This window comes from Drosophila erecta, unplaced genomic scaffold, assembly GCF_003286155.1.
Source record: "Drosophila erecta strain 14021-0224.00,06,07 unplaced genomic scaffold, DereRS2 tig00000000-arrow-pilon, whole genome shotgun sequence".
In the NCBI taxonomy this organism is placed as follows: domain Eukaryota; kingdom Metazoa; phylum Arthropoda; class Insecta; order Diptera; family Drosophilidae; genus Drosophila; species Drosophila erecta.
Window position 1 is genome coordinate 18,800,191 of NW_020825194.1, and position 21,161 is coordinate 18,821,351.

At 42.9% G+C, this 21,161-nt stretch overlaps 2 protein-coding genes across 9 annotated transcripts in view; both read left to right on the forward strand.

Annotated features, from left to right (window-relative positions):
- The first annotated feature begins 221 nt into the window (after positions 1–221).
- LOC6552528 (homeobox protein abdominal-B) overlaps positions 222–21,161 on the forward strand; it is a 42,922-nt gene continuing 21,982 nt past the window's right edge. Inside the window, exons 1-2 of one of the 8 annotated variants that reach the window (XM_026976836.1) lie at positions 222–606; positions 5,519–5,811. Coding sequence is in view for 1 of the 8 variants with exons in the window: in XM_015154719.2 (XP_015010205.1) it covers positions 591–606 (16 nt within the window). In the remaining 7 variants the exon portion in view is untranslated. The other 7 variants (XM_026976843.1, XM_026976839.1, XM_026976854.1 and 4 more) reach the window with 7 other exon arrangements.
- LOC6552529 (dynein assembly factor 5, axonemal) lies at positions 11,093–14,574 on the forward strand. The gene is made up of 2 exons (XM_001979885.3): positions 11,093–11,155; positions 11,285–14,574. Exon 2 carries the CDS (start codon positions 11,748–11,750, stop codon positions 14,283–14,285), a length of 2,538 nt encoding a protein of 845 aa, XP_001979921.1. The 5' UTR covers positions 11,093–11,155; positions 11,285–11,747; the 3' UTR covers positions 14,286–14,574.

Genomic DNA, 21,161 nt, shown 5'->3' on the forward strand with positions numbered 1-21,161 from the left:
CTGCAGCATAAACGGGCCCCCACAGCGTCTCCTTAAGTGGAGATATTTATAATAAGTTTATTTGCTTGTGCTCTTTGTTTTTCTCTAGCCAAAGCAATGCAGCAGCGTTAACCTTAACAACAACAGCGGCAGCAACGGCAGCGGCAGCAGCAGCATGCAACATGCAACATGTTGCTGTCGTGGCGGCAATGTTGCCCAGCTTGTTTGCCGCTGTTGGGCATTCACATTCACAATCACATTCGCAGTTGTAAATTGACGTTTTGCGTTAACGACCGAAGCGCCTTGGTCGTCGGTTTCGGCTTAAGTGCCGTCCCATCAGCAACATCGCGTGTGTTTCGTGAACTTTCCGCTCAAAGCAAGGCAAGTTTTGTGTGCCAGCATCATCACCATCATCGGCATCATCACCGTCGGAATCGAGCAGCATCCTATCCCGCACCCCATGCAACGCACAATTTGTTTTGCATGCAGCCTGAACATGACTTCATCAGTGCAGAGAAAAAACACAAAACCACTTTACAGTCCTAATGGATTATGTTTAATATGGAAATCATAGACCTGCAATCACAGTAGTAAGCACTTAATTACAACTCATGCGTCAGGATTTTGGTAAGTCCGAACTGAGTAAGCCTAAAGCTATGAAATGAATACTTCGAAGAAAAATTTGAAATTGTTTAAAAACCGATTAAGTACCTAGAATATTATATATATTTTTCCAAATATCAACAGTTTTAAGGAAATCTATAAGCCACAATCCATCCATACACAAGATTCTATATAAATAATACCAGTTCTCGCGAATAGCCCCACAAAATCATCTATTAATCTATGCAAGCACTTTATTCGTCCAAATTTAATTTTCATTATTTCAATTGAAATGTGTAGAACAAGATTGCTTTACGGCTTTCAACTAGTATACTGTGAGTTATCAGGAAATAAAACAATTCAGAGTAGCAATAAACTAAACAATTAAGCACATTTCAATCGTTTTATTTGACGATGTCATTGAATAATTGCCCAATCTAAAACAGCGACAACATGATCTAACTTTCGCCCTGTGTAGCGTGTTTATTTGAAGTGACTTCCACGACTCCCCGATTTTTTGCTCGTCGTGCTTCTATTCAAGTGTATCTAAATTGCTTCATCTTCGTCTGCAGCAACATCAGCATCTTGTTGATGCTATTCCTCGTTTCATATTTTCGCAGTTATTTTTAGTTCGCCGCCGCTGCCCTTTTCAATCCCTTTTCAGCGAATACCCAATTCAATTCAATTTGCAGCCCGTAGAATTTAAATGAGCAATCAGGGCACTCATAGCCCGTCCATTGTTATTGTGGCTCCACTTCCCTAATGATGCTGGCCTGAGCCTGAGCTTAAACTGTTGCTCTTGAGATCTGGATCTGAGGGGAGTTCATGGGCTTGGCATTCTCGGATAGCGGCAACTTTTCGTTGTTTGACTGTTTGACCACAATTGAAGCCGCATTAATCATTCGCAAATATATATAGAGCGCTTGCGATAACCTAAAAATAAATATGGCAATCATGAGTAATTGGCCTTATCAATAGCATAACATCGCCCATTAATAATCGCACCCTTATAGTTAATTGAGCTGTCGCTCCTCTTACTGCTTATAATTATTATTAATAAAATCGGAAAGCAACAAAAAAAGAGTGAAAAAAAGAGTGAAAAGAAAGAGGCACGCACACAATCTCACACTGCTGACTAACAACACAAATTGAATTACGACATTCCAGCAAAGACAATGAATGGCTTTTGTGTGTGCGGTGACCCAAAGCGACGTTCTCAGGAAATGAAATTATACACCAATTATTGCCAACAACAGCAAAAGCTTTTAAAGAAATTGGAAAGAGTAGCGAAGACGGACGGAATGGAACGTAGCGATACCCTATACGAAACGAAGCGATTCGAAATGTGAGCGGTGAATATGGCAACGAAATCTCAATAATTAATCAAATAATAAATCTCGGTGAGCAATTAAGAGGAGAAAGACAAAGCCAGCCAACCGAAAGGCCGAAAGCAATAAAAACCATTGAAAAGCCGTTGGCTCAGCATTAATTAGCGCTAAACGCCGTCGCAACAACAGCGGTAACGACAGCAGCAACATCCACGAGCGGCAGCAACATGAACTCCCCGAGCAACAGCGGCAGCATCCGCCGACTTATTAAAGTATGTACATATAACTCAATTATGGAGAATTAAAAACAAACTCAAAGGCAGGCAGCGTCGGCAGTTCGCAGAAAGCGGTGCACTTGGAAAAATTAGCTAAGAGTTTCAGTTAACTAGAGCAAAGGCCAAATACATTGCAATATTGTTCTAGGCAATTCTTGCAAAACTCCAACTCTAAGGCCAGACTTTAATATCTCTTAGAGTATTTTGCTATATTGCTTTTAGCCTACATTTTTCCAAGTGTATGGAGCAGCCGTGCGGCAGCAGCAATCAAAGCAATAAAACACATTCAGCATTTAATAAAGGCACCCCAGCAACATGTTGCAAGGGGCCACCAACGGCAACATCGTGAATTTGAATTTATGAGCTTCGCACACACACACACACACACACGCGCTCGCACACATACATTTCATCGCTCGCAACGAGATACAATTAAGCCGTAATGCATATGAAAATTCGTGTTTTATTGCCGTGCGTTATGTTCACGTGCGCGGCAACTGTTTGTATCTGTATCTGTTAATGTATCTGTATCTATATCCATAGCCGTATCTCCCTCGCTCTCCCGCTCCCCCTCTCACTCACTCTCTCTCTCCCTCTCTCTCTCGCTATCTCTCTTTCTCGCTCTCGCTGTGAGCGCAGCGTAATTGTAATTATAGTAATATGTTTTATGATGGGCCCTCGTTTAGCACCAACCCCCGCAACGCGTTTGGCCAAAATGTATCTAGATACATAATTGCCACATTCAGTCGTCGTTAAATAGTTGCACGGCGCAGTTCACACAAGCGGCAAAAGCAGCGCCGCAGCAGCAGCAGCAGCAGCAGCAACAGCAACAGCATAGCAGCAGCAGCAACACGCCAGCAACATTCGTGCTTTATAGCACTCGCACTCAGAAGTCGTTCAGAATTGCTGCCGTCGTGGTCCCGGTCGGTGTTTCGGTATCGGTATCGGATTGTTGACTAACTCTCTGTTTATTTGCCATCCGTTCTGGCCGTGTTTCTGAGCGCTTTTTGCGCTTTTTCGGCGTGGAAGCGAAGCCGAAACACAAAGTTGCCGGTAAATCGCTTGACCGACCGCATCGCGGGTCCAAGAAGTCAAATTCAATTTACGCGCCACGTAATTATAATTAGGCATGAGGCCATACAAGGAATGCCACTGCTAGAACTGAACAATCGACCCCCTCAGAGAGTGTACTATTTTAATTAAGTGTGTGCTACAGCAACAGCAACAGTAACAGCAACAACAAAGGCAGCCGAGCTATAACCACCATAACATAACAACGGCGAAAAGAAGTCACGCATGTGTATCTTTGTATCTTCGTATCTTTGTATCCGAGCTGTTTTCGTGTGCAGGAACGTGTGTGCGAACGTGTGTATTTGTGCCGCTTTGTGTCCATTAGTCACACATGAAACTAATTAGCATTTCGTCTGTTTGTTATTGTCGCGTTTGCTGGTCAAAAGAATTAGCGCGGCAAGAGCAGCGTCAAGCGCCATTAAGCGATATCTTTAAATATGTCTATATGTATGTATGTACATATATGATATTTATATATCGGCCTGGGATGGGACTGTTTTCTTTTATGATTTTCGCTTGGCATTTCCCATTAATTTGTTTATTTTCTGCCGCATTCCCGCCGACGGCAATCGGCCATCGGCCATCAGCCATCGGCAATTTGCAATTGGCAATCAGCAATCAGCGATCAAGTTTATATGAAATTATCAAAGAAGGCAGAAATTCAAGCGGCAGTAGCAAGCATCTTCGCTAATTGCTGGCTGGTGTATCTGCAAGATACTTTGCCGCTCACACCTCCAGCTTTGCTGCTCGCCAGCACTTTGTATCTGTTCTTTTTTGTTGTTTCCCCCATTATTGCTGGTTCGCACGCTCGGCAGGCAATTTGTCAATGCGAACGCCGCTGACAGGTTACGCAGCCGCACTGTTGCCAATTGATTTTCAATTGAATTTATGTGGCACAGCTATCTAGGCACTTGGACGTACTTACATATAAAAATGTGTATATATTCTCCCATAAATAAATTATGAAGCGTGTGCAAAAAAGGAAATTTCCATTTTCGCAAAAATATTTCAATTACTCAATTAAATTCAGTTGGCAAAAAGGTGTTATAAATAAAGCAAGCGCTCAATCGTAATTGAAGTCCACTTAATGGTCGACCGTGTGTTCGTTTCCCATTAATTACGCTGCACAGCCATAAACGCTCGTTGGCTTTAATAATAAATACTAAATAACAAACAATAAATAAGTAAAAGTAAATAAATAACTATATAATGGATATAAAGCGCTAATGCTGCCATTTAAGTGCCGAAAAGCTCAAGTTATTATGGTCGGCACGGTCAAAATGCATATAAAAATGTTAAAACAAAACAAAACAGTTAAGCACGAGAAACCCAGTTAAGTGCCAAGAAAAGCAGTGAATATTGGCTCTAAAAAATATGACCCCTTTATGCCTCACCCAAATTTCAGAAACTAATTTGTCGGTGCCGTCGGGGTTTTGTATGTCATTATATATAATCACTATATTTCCTGTATTTTAATCAGATTTCTAGCCATTTGCATACACAAAGTATTGCGACAAGTGCTCAAGCTACTTATTAAGAAGATTTAAAAATATACCAAGCAGATTTTCTCGTTACAATTAAAACATTTGTTAAGCGCAGTTGACACATTAAAATGCTCGCCACATTTAAATATTTTAGCGAGGCAAATGGCCAAATTGAAAATGAACACAGATGACAAATGAAGCAAAAACAGGGTCGCGATTCGGCATGCACATTGTTTCACAATAAATTAATGAATGCAAATAAATTTAATTAAATTACAAAGGCATTATAGCTGCATATAATATGAGTGCAAACGGCATGGAAGAGACAATGGGCTGCCAATTATGAAACCAGAACGCATTTCAAAATAATTAAAAATTAAATAAATGAACGACGTGCGGGCAATAACAAACTGTGCAGCTAAACTCAAAAACAGAAAAACAGCCAGCCGAAATACATTAAAATTAATTCGCAGTCGCCGAGCCAAAACAATAATCAATAATTGTCAATTGGCAGGCTAATGAATTAATTACATTTTCATCCCCTACCCACCCCCTCTGGAATGTTCCGTTTTCTTTCATTAGTCAGTTTTTTGCATCGTTTATTGTGTACATTTTTTCATTTGTTTTTAAATGACACCGCCATTGGCAGTTGCGTTTTTACCACTGTTTTTTTTATTTTTTTTGTATTTAGCTTGGCCCGTAGTCGCGGCAAAGGCAATTTAATTAGGGAAAGTGGATTAATTTGCAACTCGTTAGACTAATTAAGGATTATAATCAGCAGCGAAACCAACGAGCCGTGTAAAAACGTCAGCGAGTAAAAAGTGAGCTGGAAAAGGATAACAAAAAAGTGAAAACAAAAGGAAACCAAAACCAAGAGGAAATAAAACTGAATAAAAATAAAAAAGGGCCACCCCCTACATGAGGTGACCTTTGCCACCCAAACTATAAATAGTCCACCCATAAAAAGCTACCCAACAACACGGCGAAGAGAGTGAAATCGTTTAATTGGATTCTCGCCCACCTTGACTCATTCGGATACAATCAACAACCGCCCGAGTGACCCCCTCACAGGTGAGCAACATTAAAAACAGGAAATAATCTATAATTTGAGTACATTTCCTTAGTCCCGACCATTTCTCGGAATTTCCCTATCTGGGGTCAAGGACAAAGGTGGCAAGGGCAGATAAGCGGTTACTCGAATTTGTATTCCATTTTCACGGACAGTCGGTCCTAATCAGTGTTTTACAATGCTTACACATGCCACATAACATTTTACAAGGGGAAAACCCATTCTATATACTGACACCTATAAGAAGCTATACTTAAGCTAAGATCTCTTAATCGCAGTTAAGAACCTTACAAATTTGGTCTTGGAGTGTCCCTTGTAGGTTTAATTACTCGCCTCAATAGCAAATTAATTTGCCAATCAAATACGATAAATGACCTGAAATCTTATCTTATCAACCATGTTATGCCCATATAAAAATTCACCCCGAACAGAAATATAAATAAGTCGACTGTAATTTAGCCGGACTAAATGCACGTTTTTTTGGTGTCAATCAGCTCAACATTTATGTGATATCAGCATGGCAAGTCTAAAAATCATGTCTAAATGTCTAACATCAAATGGGAAGATACTCGTATCTTAAGCCCTCGATAAAAATTTCAACAGTTGCTTGATTTACCGCATTTTTCGCAACCATTTTATCATTGCAAATAGAAAGTCAAGCACTAGATTCAAAATTGATAGACCATCGAAACACGATAAATTAGTGAAAACCTTATCTTATCAACCCGTTCAGCGCGGTATAAATCAACAATTTCGAATTAGTTAAATTTCTCTGTAATCACGTTGTTGACATATAATTAATTTCAATTTCATGATGCCGCTGCCGTTTTCGCCAGCTCTTGTAAATGCTGTTGATTTTGGTGTTTCCTGTGCATTGATGACTACGGTAAAATGTGCTGAAAATTCGTATTCGCATTCGTATTTATTTTGTCCCATTCTGTTCCGAACCCATGTCGGTGAACATAGGGGCTGCCTCAGCACTCTGCCATTTATTACCAGTTTGCCAGTTTAGTAATCGCAATCGGGGAAACATTGCCCTGTCAATTGCCGCAACTATAAGCGAGTGTAAACAAATGATTGCGCACACACAATAATGCCAAAGAAACTGAATTATCAATGACTGCGCATTTATTCGCAAGTAAACAAGCGAATATCCAGGCTTTTCGAGCGGAGGTTGCTAATCAATAAAAATATATACAAATTTCAAAAATAATGGCGCACGTATTTCAGGCCACTTTAATGACTGGGCAACCCATACAATCGCCCATATAATTGACTACTTCCGAGTTTCAAGCAGCACTCGATCTTTGAGATCTTTGCATTCGGAGCACCGTACAAACTGATTCATTTCACAGATGGGTCGTACTAACTGCCTGTGGTTTTGTGTTAATTGCCATGCCTGAGATAACAAAAACTAATATGACTGCGAATGACGAGCTTTCTCTTTCGCTCGGGTTCTGGATGTCGTTCTATCTAGCTATCTATCTAACAATCCGAATCTGATATCTTTCGGGATGGGCTGCGGACTCAGCAAATTCTACCAGTCATCGCTGGCATTTAATTGAGTCATGTCAGGAGTATTAGGCATAATTAAAAGGCAATTTCATTCAAAGCCGCAGCATTATGTGTGTGCCAAGTGCCATGATATCTAATATCTGTGGCACAACAGGTTCGCATTTCGCACTGCACTACGAAATTAATTAAATTGTTACTCAAACCGTTTTCTGATTGACTGACAGACGGCCTGACACTTGACGCGATGAATGAATGGATTGCCATGGCATGAAATAGCCTGCAACTGGAACTGGTCAGTCTGGATCTGCATCTACTCCACTCGAGTGGTGCGAGTATGTGTATTCAGATACATTTACTGCAAACTATGCGACTGCACAAACAGAACACGGTCTCAGCCATTTGGCATTTGAATGGGCCCAGTGGCGATTACGCAAAAATGCAAATGCGAGAAGTTATATTAGGAAACAGAAAGCATTTGCAGCTCTCATTACAACAATCACACTCGGAGTGCCTGCATTTTTCACGCTAATAGCGAGTGTAAACAAATAATGAAAATAATGTATATAATGCAATGGCCATACTGAAAACAGAATGCATAAACAAATGGGTCCATAGCCCATTAATCGCCGCTCCGCATATCTGATACGCTTAATCACCGATTTTTCGATAAATGGCATATGTTATTACTCAATAAAAAAATGTATTCTATTATGAAAATTTTAAGTGAATTCCTAAGCAAAAACCGGATGTACTCGTATAAATAAATTTGTCATTACTTATAAATAATACAGAGTATTATTATGGTATGTAATTATTTCTTAATAGGGCACAACAATTAAATAAATATTTTTATCAAGCCAAATTTTTTAAAAAAATGTTTTAAATATTTTTTTATCATCAAAGCGTGCTCGAAAATAATATGAAATGTTACTCAGACTCTGTTTGAAAATAAAAACACTGTCTATTAAAAATACTTAACAATTGTTATAAGCTTTTTTGTTCAAATTCTAACCGAGTGATCAATATCAATTTGCCAATCAAGGCCCTCATTTGCCAGCCAGCTCAGGTGATTATTAATTAAGAGCCGAGCTTTCTTCCCAGCCTGAAAGAGCCGGCGAGCGGCTGGAGCTCAAAGAGCCGGTCCCCCATACCCCATCCCATGCCCCTGCTCCCGAGTTGGACTTACAACTAAGCAGACAAGTACCCGGCAGAGCAGACAGCTCCGGCAAATAAGCCACCAGCAACCAGTCCGCTCCTCGATGTCAGGCGGCGATTACAGCTGATGAGTCACGCAATTAAACGGGCCCATTAATGTGAAATGAGGGGCACTTGTGGGGCGGCAAGCGGGGGAGCTGGGGGAGAGGGGGAGCTCCACATCTCGTAGTCGTAGTGCCGCAAAAGTGCGACAAGAGTCAAGCCATTAGGAACGTTTCTAATCAGCGATTTCGAGGAGTCGACTCAATCAGGTCCAAGTGACGCAGTTCGTCGTCATTCACTTAAGCGGCCGGCCAGTTGCGAAAAATAAAACTAATTAGCCAGTGGCAGTAGCGGCAGTAGCGGCAGTGCCGCTGCAGCCTGCAATTCAATCAATATCAATTGGCAAATTAGCATTCGCATTTTGCATTCAAGTCTCCACTTAAGTGCCTGCAGCTCCTCGCAGAAGGGGGTAAAGTTGGGCCGCAAGCGAGTTTGGCAGCTACATACGGGTATGTACGAGTGTGTGTATCTAATTAATAATTATGAGCAATGTGAGCCAGCTGGTTGCTTTTTGGCTTTATCTGCAGACATACAGAGCGACCAGTTCAGACGGCTTCCGCACTTTGCCGGCGCACAAAAAATGTAACTTTTAATTGAAAACTCTTTTGGTCGGCGCAAAAGTGCATATGCAGATGTATATGCTCAATTGCTTTCGAAAAATCCGCACACATGCGTTTGTACATATAAATAAATTTGCACAGCATACATATATAGGTATGTGACTTTGTTGTCGAGCCGAACTGGCCGACATCAAATCAAATTGAATGAGCGCGGTCCATTACTCTCCCAGTGATTTTGCCAAATGACTTCATTTCATATCAATTAAGTTTATTGTGCCGGTGTCTGATGTGTCTGCTGTGTCCCTCTGTGGCCCATAAAAAAGCGCATGCCGCCTTTACACACACAGAAACAGACTGAAATGCGTGCGGATACTCAGATACTTGGATACTCGGATACTCGGATACATTGCCCTGCCCTGAAAACCAAACGAACCTGATTCATGCGCTTAATTGCTTTGGAGCGTGTGCCGCCTGCCGTCGCACACAAAAAGGTATGGAATCGAATTGTGCACACAAATGGGAGCAGCAAAACTTATGAGTTCGCCATTGTATTTGTATCTTTGGCTGTATCCGTATCCGTGTCTGTGTCCGTGTCCGTGTGTTTGCCCGGTGTATCTGTAGCTTTGTATCTGCAGCCGCGCGCTGGCTTTCAATAAAAATGACAACAACAATTTTCGACAGTAGGTAGGAGCAAAAGAAACGCTCATAAAATATGCCCAGCGAAACTGGGCACGCCAATCCATCTACAGAGCAGCAGCAGCATCTACCCTACAGATGGGATAACGAAAGGGAAATTGAATAAAAACAAGAAAAAATACTCGGCGCACACAACGGGCATTAAATGAAATTCAAATGGAAAGATCAACATCGGATAGCAGACCGGGTTGCATGCCTCACAATCTACGGATTAATATCCACGGCAACGTTTCCTTTTGCTTACCTTTGCCACGGGTTGAAAACGGGAGCTCTTCAAAATTGCCACAGTCAACAGATTTTCGTATTATACTGCTGAAAAACCTTTTTTCTAACTTATCATAACATTAAAACAAATAAGAACAAAAAAGCATCCCATTATAGGCATCAGCCCTATTAATTTTTTGAATACTTAATTTCATCTTATCAATTTCAAGTTACTGTCTGGAATTCTACTACGAATGTATGGAATTATAGTGAAATAATGAATGATTGTAACGTAATCAAAACAACTAATTACTTCCAACGCTTGATACTTCCAGTTTGTAATGTTCGCTATAGTGAAGGGAAATTCAATTTATTTCATTGCTACTCGCTTAAGCAAAATCTTTTGAAAATGGAAATTAGCTGTTTATCTTTCTTCTGATCTTCCCACGAGATTAGCGATACTGGGTTGAACCGCTTACCTGGGCTAATTACGTATAATATCATTCGATGTCGATACTGCCATTTTCTGCTTATCTGCGACCGAAGCCCGGCCCGCATTTCTCGTGTGTGCTCATTATAACCCTAATTTCGGTGACCCACAAATGCAATTAAGTTGCGATAAAAATAGACATTTTATATGATTTCCCTCCATCAAGCAGTCACTCACTCAGTCAGTCAGTCAGTCAGTCAGTCAGTTAGGCATTCCGTCGGCCTGTCGGCTAGTTGTGCCGCCAATCAATCTTAGATATTGTCGCTCTGTCGTACTGATGTTGATAAGAAACGACAACGCAATTAGATAGCCCGCTCCACAGATAAGGCATTACGAATATGAGGCACGAGCGGCACAGAAACACCTATTTTATGGAACTAAAATAGCCCGTCGCCCAGAGTCGAACTGCTCTTCTTTTCCAGAGAAATTTCATTTATGGTTGCGCCTAATTAGCTCGGCAAATAAGCGATAGCACTTTAAACTTCAAACAAATACGCAAACCGAGAGCTTTTTGAATGTGCGCGCCAAACCGAAACTTTCCAGCACTTTTTCGCCGGCTTTACAGCACTTCTGGGCCCCAAACAGCTGATCTTTCTCAGCAATTTGTTTGCTGCACGTTGTCGGGTAATTTTGTTTGGGCGAAATAAACAAAAATAAATGCGGGAAAAGCGAGAAGACTACGTTATCTTTTGTGTAGCCATAGCAACCGGTGTGTTTGTCGTTTGAGTAACGTTTAACATTCTCGTTTTCCAGCCTAGAAATCTGTGAAAAGCAGCTTAACGAAAAGCACACGCGCAGCTCGAGAAACCGGCGAAAAAAGTATCTTTGGAATTCTGGAGCAGAGATTGGATGAGAATCCACTGCAATAAATATCTGCACTTCGAAAAACATAAAGCCACAACGGCAAAAATACATGAAAATACGGAAAATTATATTTGAAAGCCACTGAATTAGAGCTGAGATCAAATAAGAAAATGGCTGTACTCTAGAAAATCAGGAGCCCGCAGCAAGTAAGATACGTTTTTGAATTAGGAAGATTCAAAAAGCAGCTCCCAATTAATCGAAGTTTGATTTTGACCAAAAACCATTTATATCTTTTGCCGCTCATTAACTCAAAAAGAGCCGAGCATAAATCTTATTTAAGGAATCGACTGCTGAAGAATATTGAACCCAATAAAAAATAAATTATTGAAGAAATATTGAATAGAACCCCAGAATGGGCTTCGATATTGATACCCAAAAGATCTGCAAGGAACTGGAGAGCTCCGACCGACGCCTGAAGACCACAGTGCTGGAGCAACTGCGCCAAAAGTGCGAAAATGGAGCAGAAAACGCGACCGCTGACCAAATAGCCCAGGTCTTCGATCAACTGTACCTGCATCTGTTGAAATGCTACGAGGATAGATTCGAAAGCGTTCGCGATCGTGCCGTTCAAGCGGTAAATGCCTTCTTGGCAGGTCTTCCGCCCACGGACTTCCACCTGATGAATGTGGTGTCCACTTTAGCGGAGCGGATGGGAAAGGCCGAAACCGTGGAGCCCAGCGAGGAAATCCGTCTGCTCTACATTAAGCAACTAAATTTGATGGTTTGCCTGTATGCCAAGATGGGAAATGTGGGCGTCTTCAGGGAGTGCTATCCCCTGGTGGTGAAAATTCTGATCAAGTCCATCAAGGATGACTATCCGGTGGTTCAGCGCGAAGGCTGCTCCACCGTGGTGAACCTCGCTGGTGTGGCTGATACACAGGAGTTTCGTCCCTCTACGGAATCCCTACTGGTACCTCTTTACGGAATGTTGAATCACAAGCATGCACAGGCCAGGATCTCGGCCATCGAGGCCATCGGCAGGCTGAGTCTGCTCATGGACGCCAGTGGCGATGCGATGAGGAGGCTTTTCAATGAGGTATCGCCCCTGCTCATGGACACTATGCCCTTGGTTCGTCGTGAAGTCGGTCAGATGGGCATTCTTATGCTAATGGAGCTGTTGGATCGCTACTCGTTCTTTGAGAGAATTCTGCCCCTGGTTCTTTGTTGCCTAAAAGACGAATCTCCGGAGGTACTGAATCACATATACCCGCAATGGCTCAAGTGTGGCGCACAGTATTTCAATGAAAACGAAGCCGAGTTGTCACAGCAGGAAATAAGCGATCTGCCAGTTGAGAATTATCCGAAAGATGTCAAGCGTCCAACCATAGGCTGTCGTGCCTTGGTGCAACGATCTTTGAGACTGTTGCAACTCATTACCCGGGAAACAAGCGACTGGAAGGATAACGTTCGCCTTCACGCCCTGAAGCTTCTCTATCAATTTGTTTTGCATGCCGAGGCTGCCATGACGGCCAAGTTCTTCGAGATCTATGGTGATTTGGCCCATGCCTGTGTTGATCCTGTGGCAGAAGTCAATGCGGAAGCCGCCAAGGTGACCGATTTGATGGGTCGTCTGTTGTCCTACGAGGCCTGGATAGATCATGGCTTCGACGGCCTGGAACGAAATGCCCGGGAGTCCTATATGAGATGTTTCTACCACATGTTCAACGCCTCCCTGGGTGGCACCTATGAGCAGCTAATGCGGTTGGCCAACCTCCTTCGCAGTACCGATTACTCTCACACTCTGAAGCCAGGTTTTCAGCACTACATACTGAAACTATTGGATACCATATTGGATAAATCGCTGAAGATCACGGCGGGCCAGAACGAGCTGGAAGATCTCTACGAGTCAGTATATGTAACTGGCATAAAAGTAATGGCACTTTCGAACTCTCTCGAAAGCAATGGAAACGAAGATGTCAATTTCGGCCAAATGCTGATCGAAAGACTTGTGACACTTCTCAACTCTTCGGTTGGCAAGACTCACGAACGTTGGTTTCATTTGGCCCTGAAGGACGTGGAGAATCTGGATGCGGCTTTGGAAGATAATGCTGAACCAGTGATGCTGTTGGATGGCTTGATAAATATGTGCCTCATTCGAGCTACCTATGTGCACGATCTTATCGAGAAAGTGAAAGTCGTCTTTGCACATTGCTGCGATAGTGCTCAAGTGAAAATCTTCAGCAGTCTCTCGTTAGCAACTCTATTTTGGTCGAAAACGATGAACATAGAGCGGGAGCGCAGCACCCAGATGTTAAGTGAATTCGTATCGCAGATTGTGGAACCCTATCTGACCTGGAAAGCAGGATCCAATGCCGAGGCCATGAGATCCCTGGCCATGGCTACACTATGTGCTCTGGCCCAGGGAGCCGAGTCAGAATCCGTGGAAGTGCTACCCTCTCTGGCCAAATACATGCCGAGCCTGCTCGAGGATCGCAATGTCACCACCCGGCACTATGCGATCAAGGCGGTTGTATATTTCCGGGAAATGTCTGTAGAAGATTTGAAACCATTAGCTTATGCCACCATGCAGCGCATGGATGATCCTTCGGCTGGCATTCGCATCCTGGCTGCGTTGGCTGTGGGTAAACTGAAGCCGAAGTTCAGCGAGGCGGACAGTGAAAAGGAACATGAACGGGAGGTGTGGGATGCTATTGTAAAACGTGCCATGGATCTGCTGTTGCTCTATCACGAAAGTCCCGAGAAGGAAATGAAGGCTGCTGTGGAGGTTACCCTAAAGGTCTTGGCCCAATCTCATCCAGAAGCCTGGGAGGAACGCTTCCAACGGGCTTTACCAATGGTTCAGAAAAAGGATCAACTCCACGAACTCTACAAGAGGCTAACCATCAATGAAGCTCCAGATCCTCACGTTCCATTAGCATCCGAGGATTAGGGCACACTTTACATATTATTTAAAAATTGATTAAGTGTTTAGTTTTATTTTACCGCATTGCAAATTCGTCTTGCAACTTCTAAAGCATGTACTTAAGCTTTTTAGTAAACAAATTTAGGTTTAATTTGGTTCTTAACAATTTAATGCTCTTTTACAAGCTGAAGTTTATACTCGAGCAATTGATTCAATTAACCCATATACATACTTGTATATCCACTTCTAAGTACCGAGGACTATTGTAAACAAAAGCTCCAAACTATAAAGTAAAATCTGTGCAAGCGAAAATTCACAAATCTCTTGTTTATTTTGCCATGGCCAAAAATAATCCGTTTGATGATGAATTGGGTTGCAAATAGGGGAAGCAAATCAAGCAGCAAAAAGCATCAAAAGCTGCAATTAATATACAGCACAGCATTGGGTTAATACTTGGTAAATATACGCGTTTAAAAATAGCCGGAAATGGGAACAGAATTCATATTGACGGAAAAAAAACAACTAAGAGCAGATTGGAATATGTGGCAAATTGTTTTATGTTTGGCCATAATATTGAAAATTCCTTCGGGTATAGCAAAAAGTCAATTAGCAGCGAAAATACATTTTCCAGACCACTCAATCAACCACCAATATTAGTAACAATTAAAGGCTAAGCGCACATGAAGTTGCGGTTCCCTCGAAAGGTTTTTGTAACATCAAATTACCAATTTAATTGGGCACACTGTGTGTTTTAATAATCCGCAGGATTAACGAACCCTGCCCGTGTTGCATAACTGCAGGGGCATTCATTGCCGCAACTGAAGGATTTTTCAATCATCAGCAGGTCGACCCAATTCCCTGGCAACGGAAAAACTAATTTGCGCGCCATGTAGCCGAAAAGTTTGCACACTATATTAAAACAATTTGTCAAATTAGGCAAAATGTACAACTTTCTAATTAAAATACCCACATGCGCGCACACAAGCTCCTGAATCCTTGGTTTTCGGGGATGAGGGCACACACGCACAGTGGGCCCTCGAATGTGGGAAGCTACAGTGTAAGGCACCTTACTAAAATGTTTATTTGGAGTCGAGGAACATAGCATAAAATGCACAGTAAAACTAAAAACTGAGGAAAGGAATGAAAGATATAGGATTATTAAAAATTTTGTTTATTCTTTTAATTAGTTTAATGAAATATGAATACGAATGAGCTGCCCAAATGCTTCCACTCGCAGAGGCTCCACTGTAGAAACATTCGCATATCGACAAAGTTCGGATGGCGCCATTTCAAGTGACTGTCTGCATCTCTTTCTGTGCACTTAATTGCTGGCAAATGAGCGTCAGGAGCTTTTTGCCTGTTTACTGATGGAAATGGGGAATGATATAAAATACACATATGTATGTATAGTGCACATGTGTGTGTGTGCGTGGGGCAAACACAACCAAAATGACTAACTGCAAGTAAATGTAAGCAAAAGCAACCGTGTGGATATCCTTGGCTGATTTGCACACCTAATTAATTTTATTTCACATTTTCGCCGCGGCTAATTATTACATATTTTGGCAATTAGCGACGCTCTTCATCGCCAGCCTTGATCTTTATGGCAGGATATATTAAATTAAACTAAATGCCAGGGTCAGAACGAGTTGCGGGCGGTGTTGGCCAGCTCTGCGCATTGTTATGGCCAAGCACATTTAACTAATTATGCCGAACTCCGGGCATCAAAGACAGTCGACTGTAGATTTCGCAAACGAGGCGGACTCGCAGAGGGCGGCGGCCACCCACAGACGTCAGTTGTCAGTTTAATTAATCCCTTTCAGTGGCAGACAGAGCCCGAGCTGCAGCTGCACTGAGCGAAATAGTGGCAATACCAAGAACTCTCATATCAACATAGAAAATCGAATGTATAAGCTGCATATAGCATTATGATTACCGCTTGAAACTACAGGAATTATCAGGAATTATTAGTTTGGCCACACTTTCGCGCCGTGTAGCGCGGATGGCACACGGCAAATAAACAGTTATAAATAGCAGCCAGCAGCAGAGCAGCGAACCTGGCCAAGGACCACCGACAACTTCATCCTCATCGCCGCCGCTTGTGGCGCACAAATTAAATGCTACATTCAATGCCATTTCGAAATCATTTCGAGTGGCCCGGCCCAGTGGGTTTTTGACTGGGCTCGGATGGGTGGGTTATCTGGTGGGTTTTTTGGGTGGCGCTCGGGCTGGCTGGACCGTCTGAAGGACGCACAAAAGTTGCCAGCGCTCGACTTCTGCCGCAATTGAATTTCACTGGGGCACAAAAAATAAAAAAATAAGTTAAGCCGCATGCCTTCTGCCCGCCCCCTTTTTATCCAACGCTCTCCACTTTCTGTGCGCTTGCAATTTGAAAATTACTTTCATTACGTTTAAAAGTTCATTAAAATTTCACATCCCCGAACCGTCCATTTTCCTTGCCCATTTCCCATTTCCCATTTCCCCTTTCCCATTCGGCAGTTGTCAGTTGTCGTATATATTTGCACGCTTGACTGGCCCGGAAAAAAGCGAGTGAGTTTTATAAATAAATATCTACCAAATGGCTGACCTATTTGGCCGGCAAATACATAGATGGCCATGATATTTTGACCTCATCGACGATTTCGTTAATTGAGATGCTTTTCGCTTCTGGCTGCAGCCTGCATTATGCAAGCAAATTAAACGGGCTTACGTAACAATTAATCCACTGCCATGGCAACTGGAATTGAGTAACAATGTCCTGGCCAATGGCAAAGGCCAAATGTGATACAGTGAGGAAATAGTTACTGCTTAATGACAGCCAGAAAGGCCATAATATATTCTGAGTAATCTTCTGAGTAATAGCAATCCCAGATGGTTAAGTTGTAAAAGAGCTCTTGTTGTTACTCAACTTTAAGCTAGCATACCTAGTTCGCTGGAGCTGGCAAGCAGCAGAAATTGTTCTCAGTGCAGCGCCCAATAAAACCTTCGCGAACAAATGGGCAGCGATGAGCGATGAACGATAATTAAATACCGCCTCATGCTCGAGTTACCATCCTTATCCTTATCCTCATCGTCATCGTCATCGTTATCCTGCCGAAACTTTGAGTGGCGCTCTTAGCAATTAGGGTGCTGCCAGTGGCTACCACTAATAAAAATGGGCGGGGTCACTGGGGGCGGAGGCGGAGGCGGGTTCTGGTGGCAGCCTTGTCATCAAGTTGGAACCCGGTGGAAGTTCTCTTCATTCGAGCGGAGTTCGCTTCATTTGCTCGCAGCCTCGCCCGTTTCCACTTAAATGCTTAATTATAATTGAGTTTTATGTACGGCAAGAGGAAAAACTGTCTCTGAGCAAAGGAGAAGCCAAGGCCAAAAACAGAAGCAGCAGCAGAAGCAGCAGCAGTAGCATTAGCAGCAGTGCCTTCCTGCCAGCACACTTGAAATTAAATACAAATAATCTTTTGACTCCTTGTTGGAGCCCCCTGGCTGCTCCGCGGCGAGGGGAGTCCTCTGATCCGCTCCCACTTGGCGTTGTTTTAATTACGTCTTAATGCCAACGCTTAAATGGATGGACTGGAGCGCCTTTCTGCTCCGGACGGACGGAGGAGGGTTCAATGCCTTGCGCGCTGTGCGTATCAATTCGGCGTTAATTGCTCGCCAGTCGCCCAGCTTCACTCCGCGTCCAGCTCCGCGAATCCCGCCCTGCATTTTCTTCGATCGGATTAACTGGAGTGGTGCGAACGCCATTTCGGCGAGGCTTTTATTGATTTTTGTGCAAAGCAAGCAGTTCCCAGAACACTGGCACCAAAGGGTTAATTGCGTGCAACAAAGCCCGCGAAATGACACAGGTTCTAAAACAATCTTTCACCTAAACCTAGTTGAGCTAAGCTCCTAGCCAACTATTTTTGGTCTTTAATCATTGCAAAAATATGAAAGCACGCAATGTCCTAAGAAGGCAATAAATGTATCTCGGGATGAGCAGATACTTTTTACAGGGCTCTAAACCACTGTATTCGATTGTGCTTAATTATGGGAATCTTGCCAGACAATAAACGAAAGTCTGAGCTGGGGATGGCTACTGGTGGTGGAGATTGGCATGGGGAAGGGGATGGGGCAGCATCGACAGCATCGGAAAATGCTCATCAAGGAGCGGTGCCGGCAGCCAGACGAGCACCATCAAGTGCCATCGGGCCACTCACTCGCTGGAGAGCTACGACTTCGACTTGGCCATGTATCATTATTATTATGATGATGATGCCGGCGAGTGTTTATTTTTGGGAGCCGGGCGATCTGGGAGCGGGGGCACAGTAGGCAGCGCCAGCAGTTTTTGTTAATGTTCGCATTAATGTTGTCTTACTGCGCCGGCTCTCATTTACTGCGAAATGCCGAGGAACGGGTGGCGGTTGGTGGGCGGGGAGCGGGGAGCTGGCGACTGATGGCAACGTTGCTGGCATTAATTAAGCATGTTTGACTGTGAATGTCAACAGCAGAAATTGCCGTTCTGTGCATGTGTTTGTCCCTCTTGGTGCACACTCGGAGAAATGGGGGCTGCAAGCGGAGTTCAAAAAAAGTGGAACTGCCATAAATTATAAGCATACAAAAATTCTTAATATATCAAATATTATACTTAGAACTTGCATTTGCTTTTGAAGAATTTGAAAGATATTGGCCATATTATGGAGTATTGTCTTCCGCCTTTCGATTGATAACTCTGCCGCTTTGGCGACTTCGCTTTCGTGGCTCATCTACGATCAACGCCGAAGCAGCACCGCATTTCGCGCAGTGTAATTGTGCGAGTGCGTTGACAGGCGGACGAGTGACGGGCTTTTGCACGGAGCGTGACAACTGCGCCCGGCCTCCTCCACCTCCAGCCCGCCCCTTTCACTATCGGCTTTCTCCAGTGTCGCTTGCGCTACGTAATTAAGTGACGCAAGTCAATTTATTTTGCAATTAATCATTAATTTATGCGTACGGAAGTATAATTGACTCATATTTCAACCGGCCGGGCCGAGATCGCTTCGCGCAGAGATGCCAAATATTGGATGACACGAGGGTCATCATATTTCGATTACCTTTTTGCAAAAAAAAAGAGCTGAACAAACCTTTGCTCTTCGTTCTACTTAATTCCCACGAATTTACTTTCTCATTTGCGTAAGTCAATGATTTGCGCACTGTGCACGCAGCCAACTGAGTGACGTTATTGTTTTTTGACCCTTTGCCCAAAGGGTTCCATCTCAACGCGATCTTAAAGACCTACGATTAGAAAACCTCCATTATCTGCCTTGCACACACTACAGTTTAATCACAGTTTGCATTTCAAACGCTGCGGTTCGAAACAGTGTAGTGGATCCGGAATACACAAAATAAGCAAGTATCCTTAAGTGGGACTGTCCTTACACAGGATCAGCTAAATGGTGACAGGATTGCTTTAAAATCATCACATATTTGCATGGGCACTTTCGAGTAAGACTTGGTAAGCTCTTATTTTCCACGTCCATTCCAATTAGGAAATGTGACAAAAATGCGCACAGAATATTTCCTGTTCAACTGAAATGATGTGAAAAGTTTTCATATTCGATCAAGTTGTTTGTTAAAAGTTTTTGCATACTTCATGTGCCAGTTAGTTGATTGATTGACAAACTGATGGATGAACTGAATGTTGCTGGGTAACTGCAATATAAATAATCGATGGCACATGGGCAATAATGCATTAATTTAAAACAGTGCACTCCATTTGCCTGCACTCGTTTGACAATTAAGAGCAAACCGGGCACTCCAATAAGCGGGAACTCAGTCGACATGTGGTCCAATTGGACGGCAATTAGGCGAGTACGGTGACCTTTGACCCAGTTCGCCTTATGGCCAATCGACCAATGAGGGACTGGGCCTACTTCTGACGGATGCAAAAGGGAATTATAATAATGGCAATAATGAGAAGTTGTCGCTCTCCCATTTAAAAGGTCATCAATCATAGGCAGTTAGTTAATTGCGGCCAGTTCGCTTTTCCCTTCCCTCGCCTTCCCTTTACATTTCTTGCTTCGCTTTTGTGTACAAAGGAGCGGCTGTCTAATGGCCTGGCCAAAAGAAAAAAAACTGAAAAAAACAAAAACGTTTAGCGAATAAAATGCCGCAGCAAATTAAAAAAATAAAGCTTGAGCACGCCAACTTTGCTGACCCAAAGTTCAAGTGAAATAAGCCATGACAAGCGCATTTCGTCCTCTTCTCTCTTCTCTCCCAAAAGGCAGAAAAAAAAACCCAAGGACCCTTGGCGAAAAGCTTTAAAGGCAAATTGCCCCAAAGTTTTGACTTATTCTTGGAGCACTTCCAGCCAAAAATCGATGTGGAAATGAAAAGAGATGGGTGCAGCAGGACGGGAAAAAAACAAAAATCCCAGCGAGGGCGAATTATGACAGGAAACATTTCAAACGGAAATGAGCCTGCCGGCACTTCCGGCTCAGCGGCAGTTCTATATGGCAAAAATGCAAACATAATTAGCTGACATTTTCACTCATTTTGTGCCGTTTCAATTGCGCCCTTCCGCACTAATGAACAACTCCCCACCAGCCAAACAGAAAAACAGCCACCCAGTCCAGTGTCCATCCACTCAACAGTTGTCCACATCTAGCTGTCACTCAGCCCAGTCTTCACTGTCCCAAACCTTTCAGTTACCCCTAAAAAGGCGTCATGAGAACAACCCTCGCAGACGAATCTAGCAAAAATAACTTGAAAATTGCGCAGCATTTATAATCTGTCTTTGATTTATATAACGATTTCCGTTCAAACTACGAGCGCGTGCACTTCAAAATAAAAGGACTACGTGTTAAATTGAATTTGTGTTCCAGATGTCCATGAATATGCAGGTGGAGTTTATTATTTTAAATTTGGCAAGCCCTAATTACAGACGGAAAG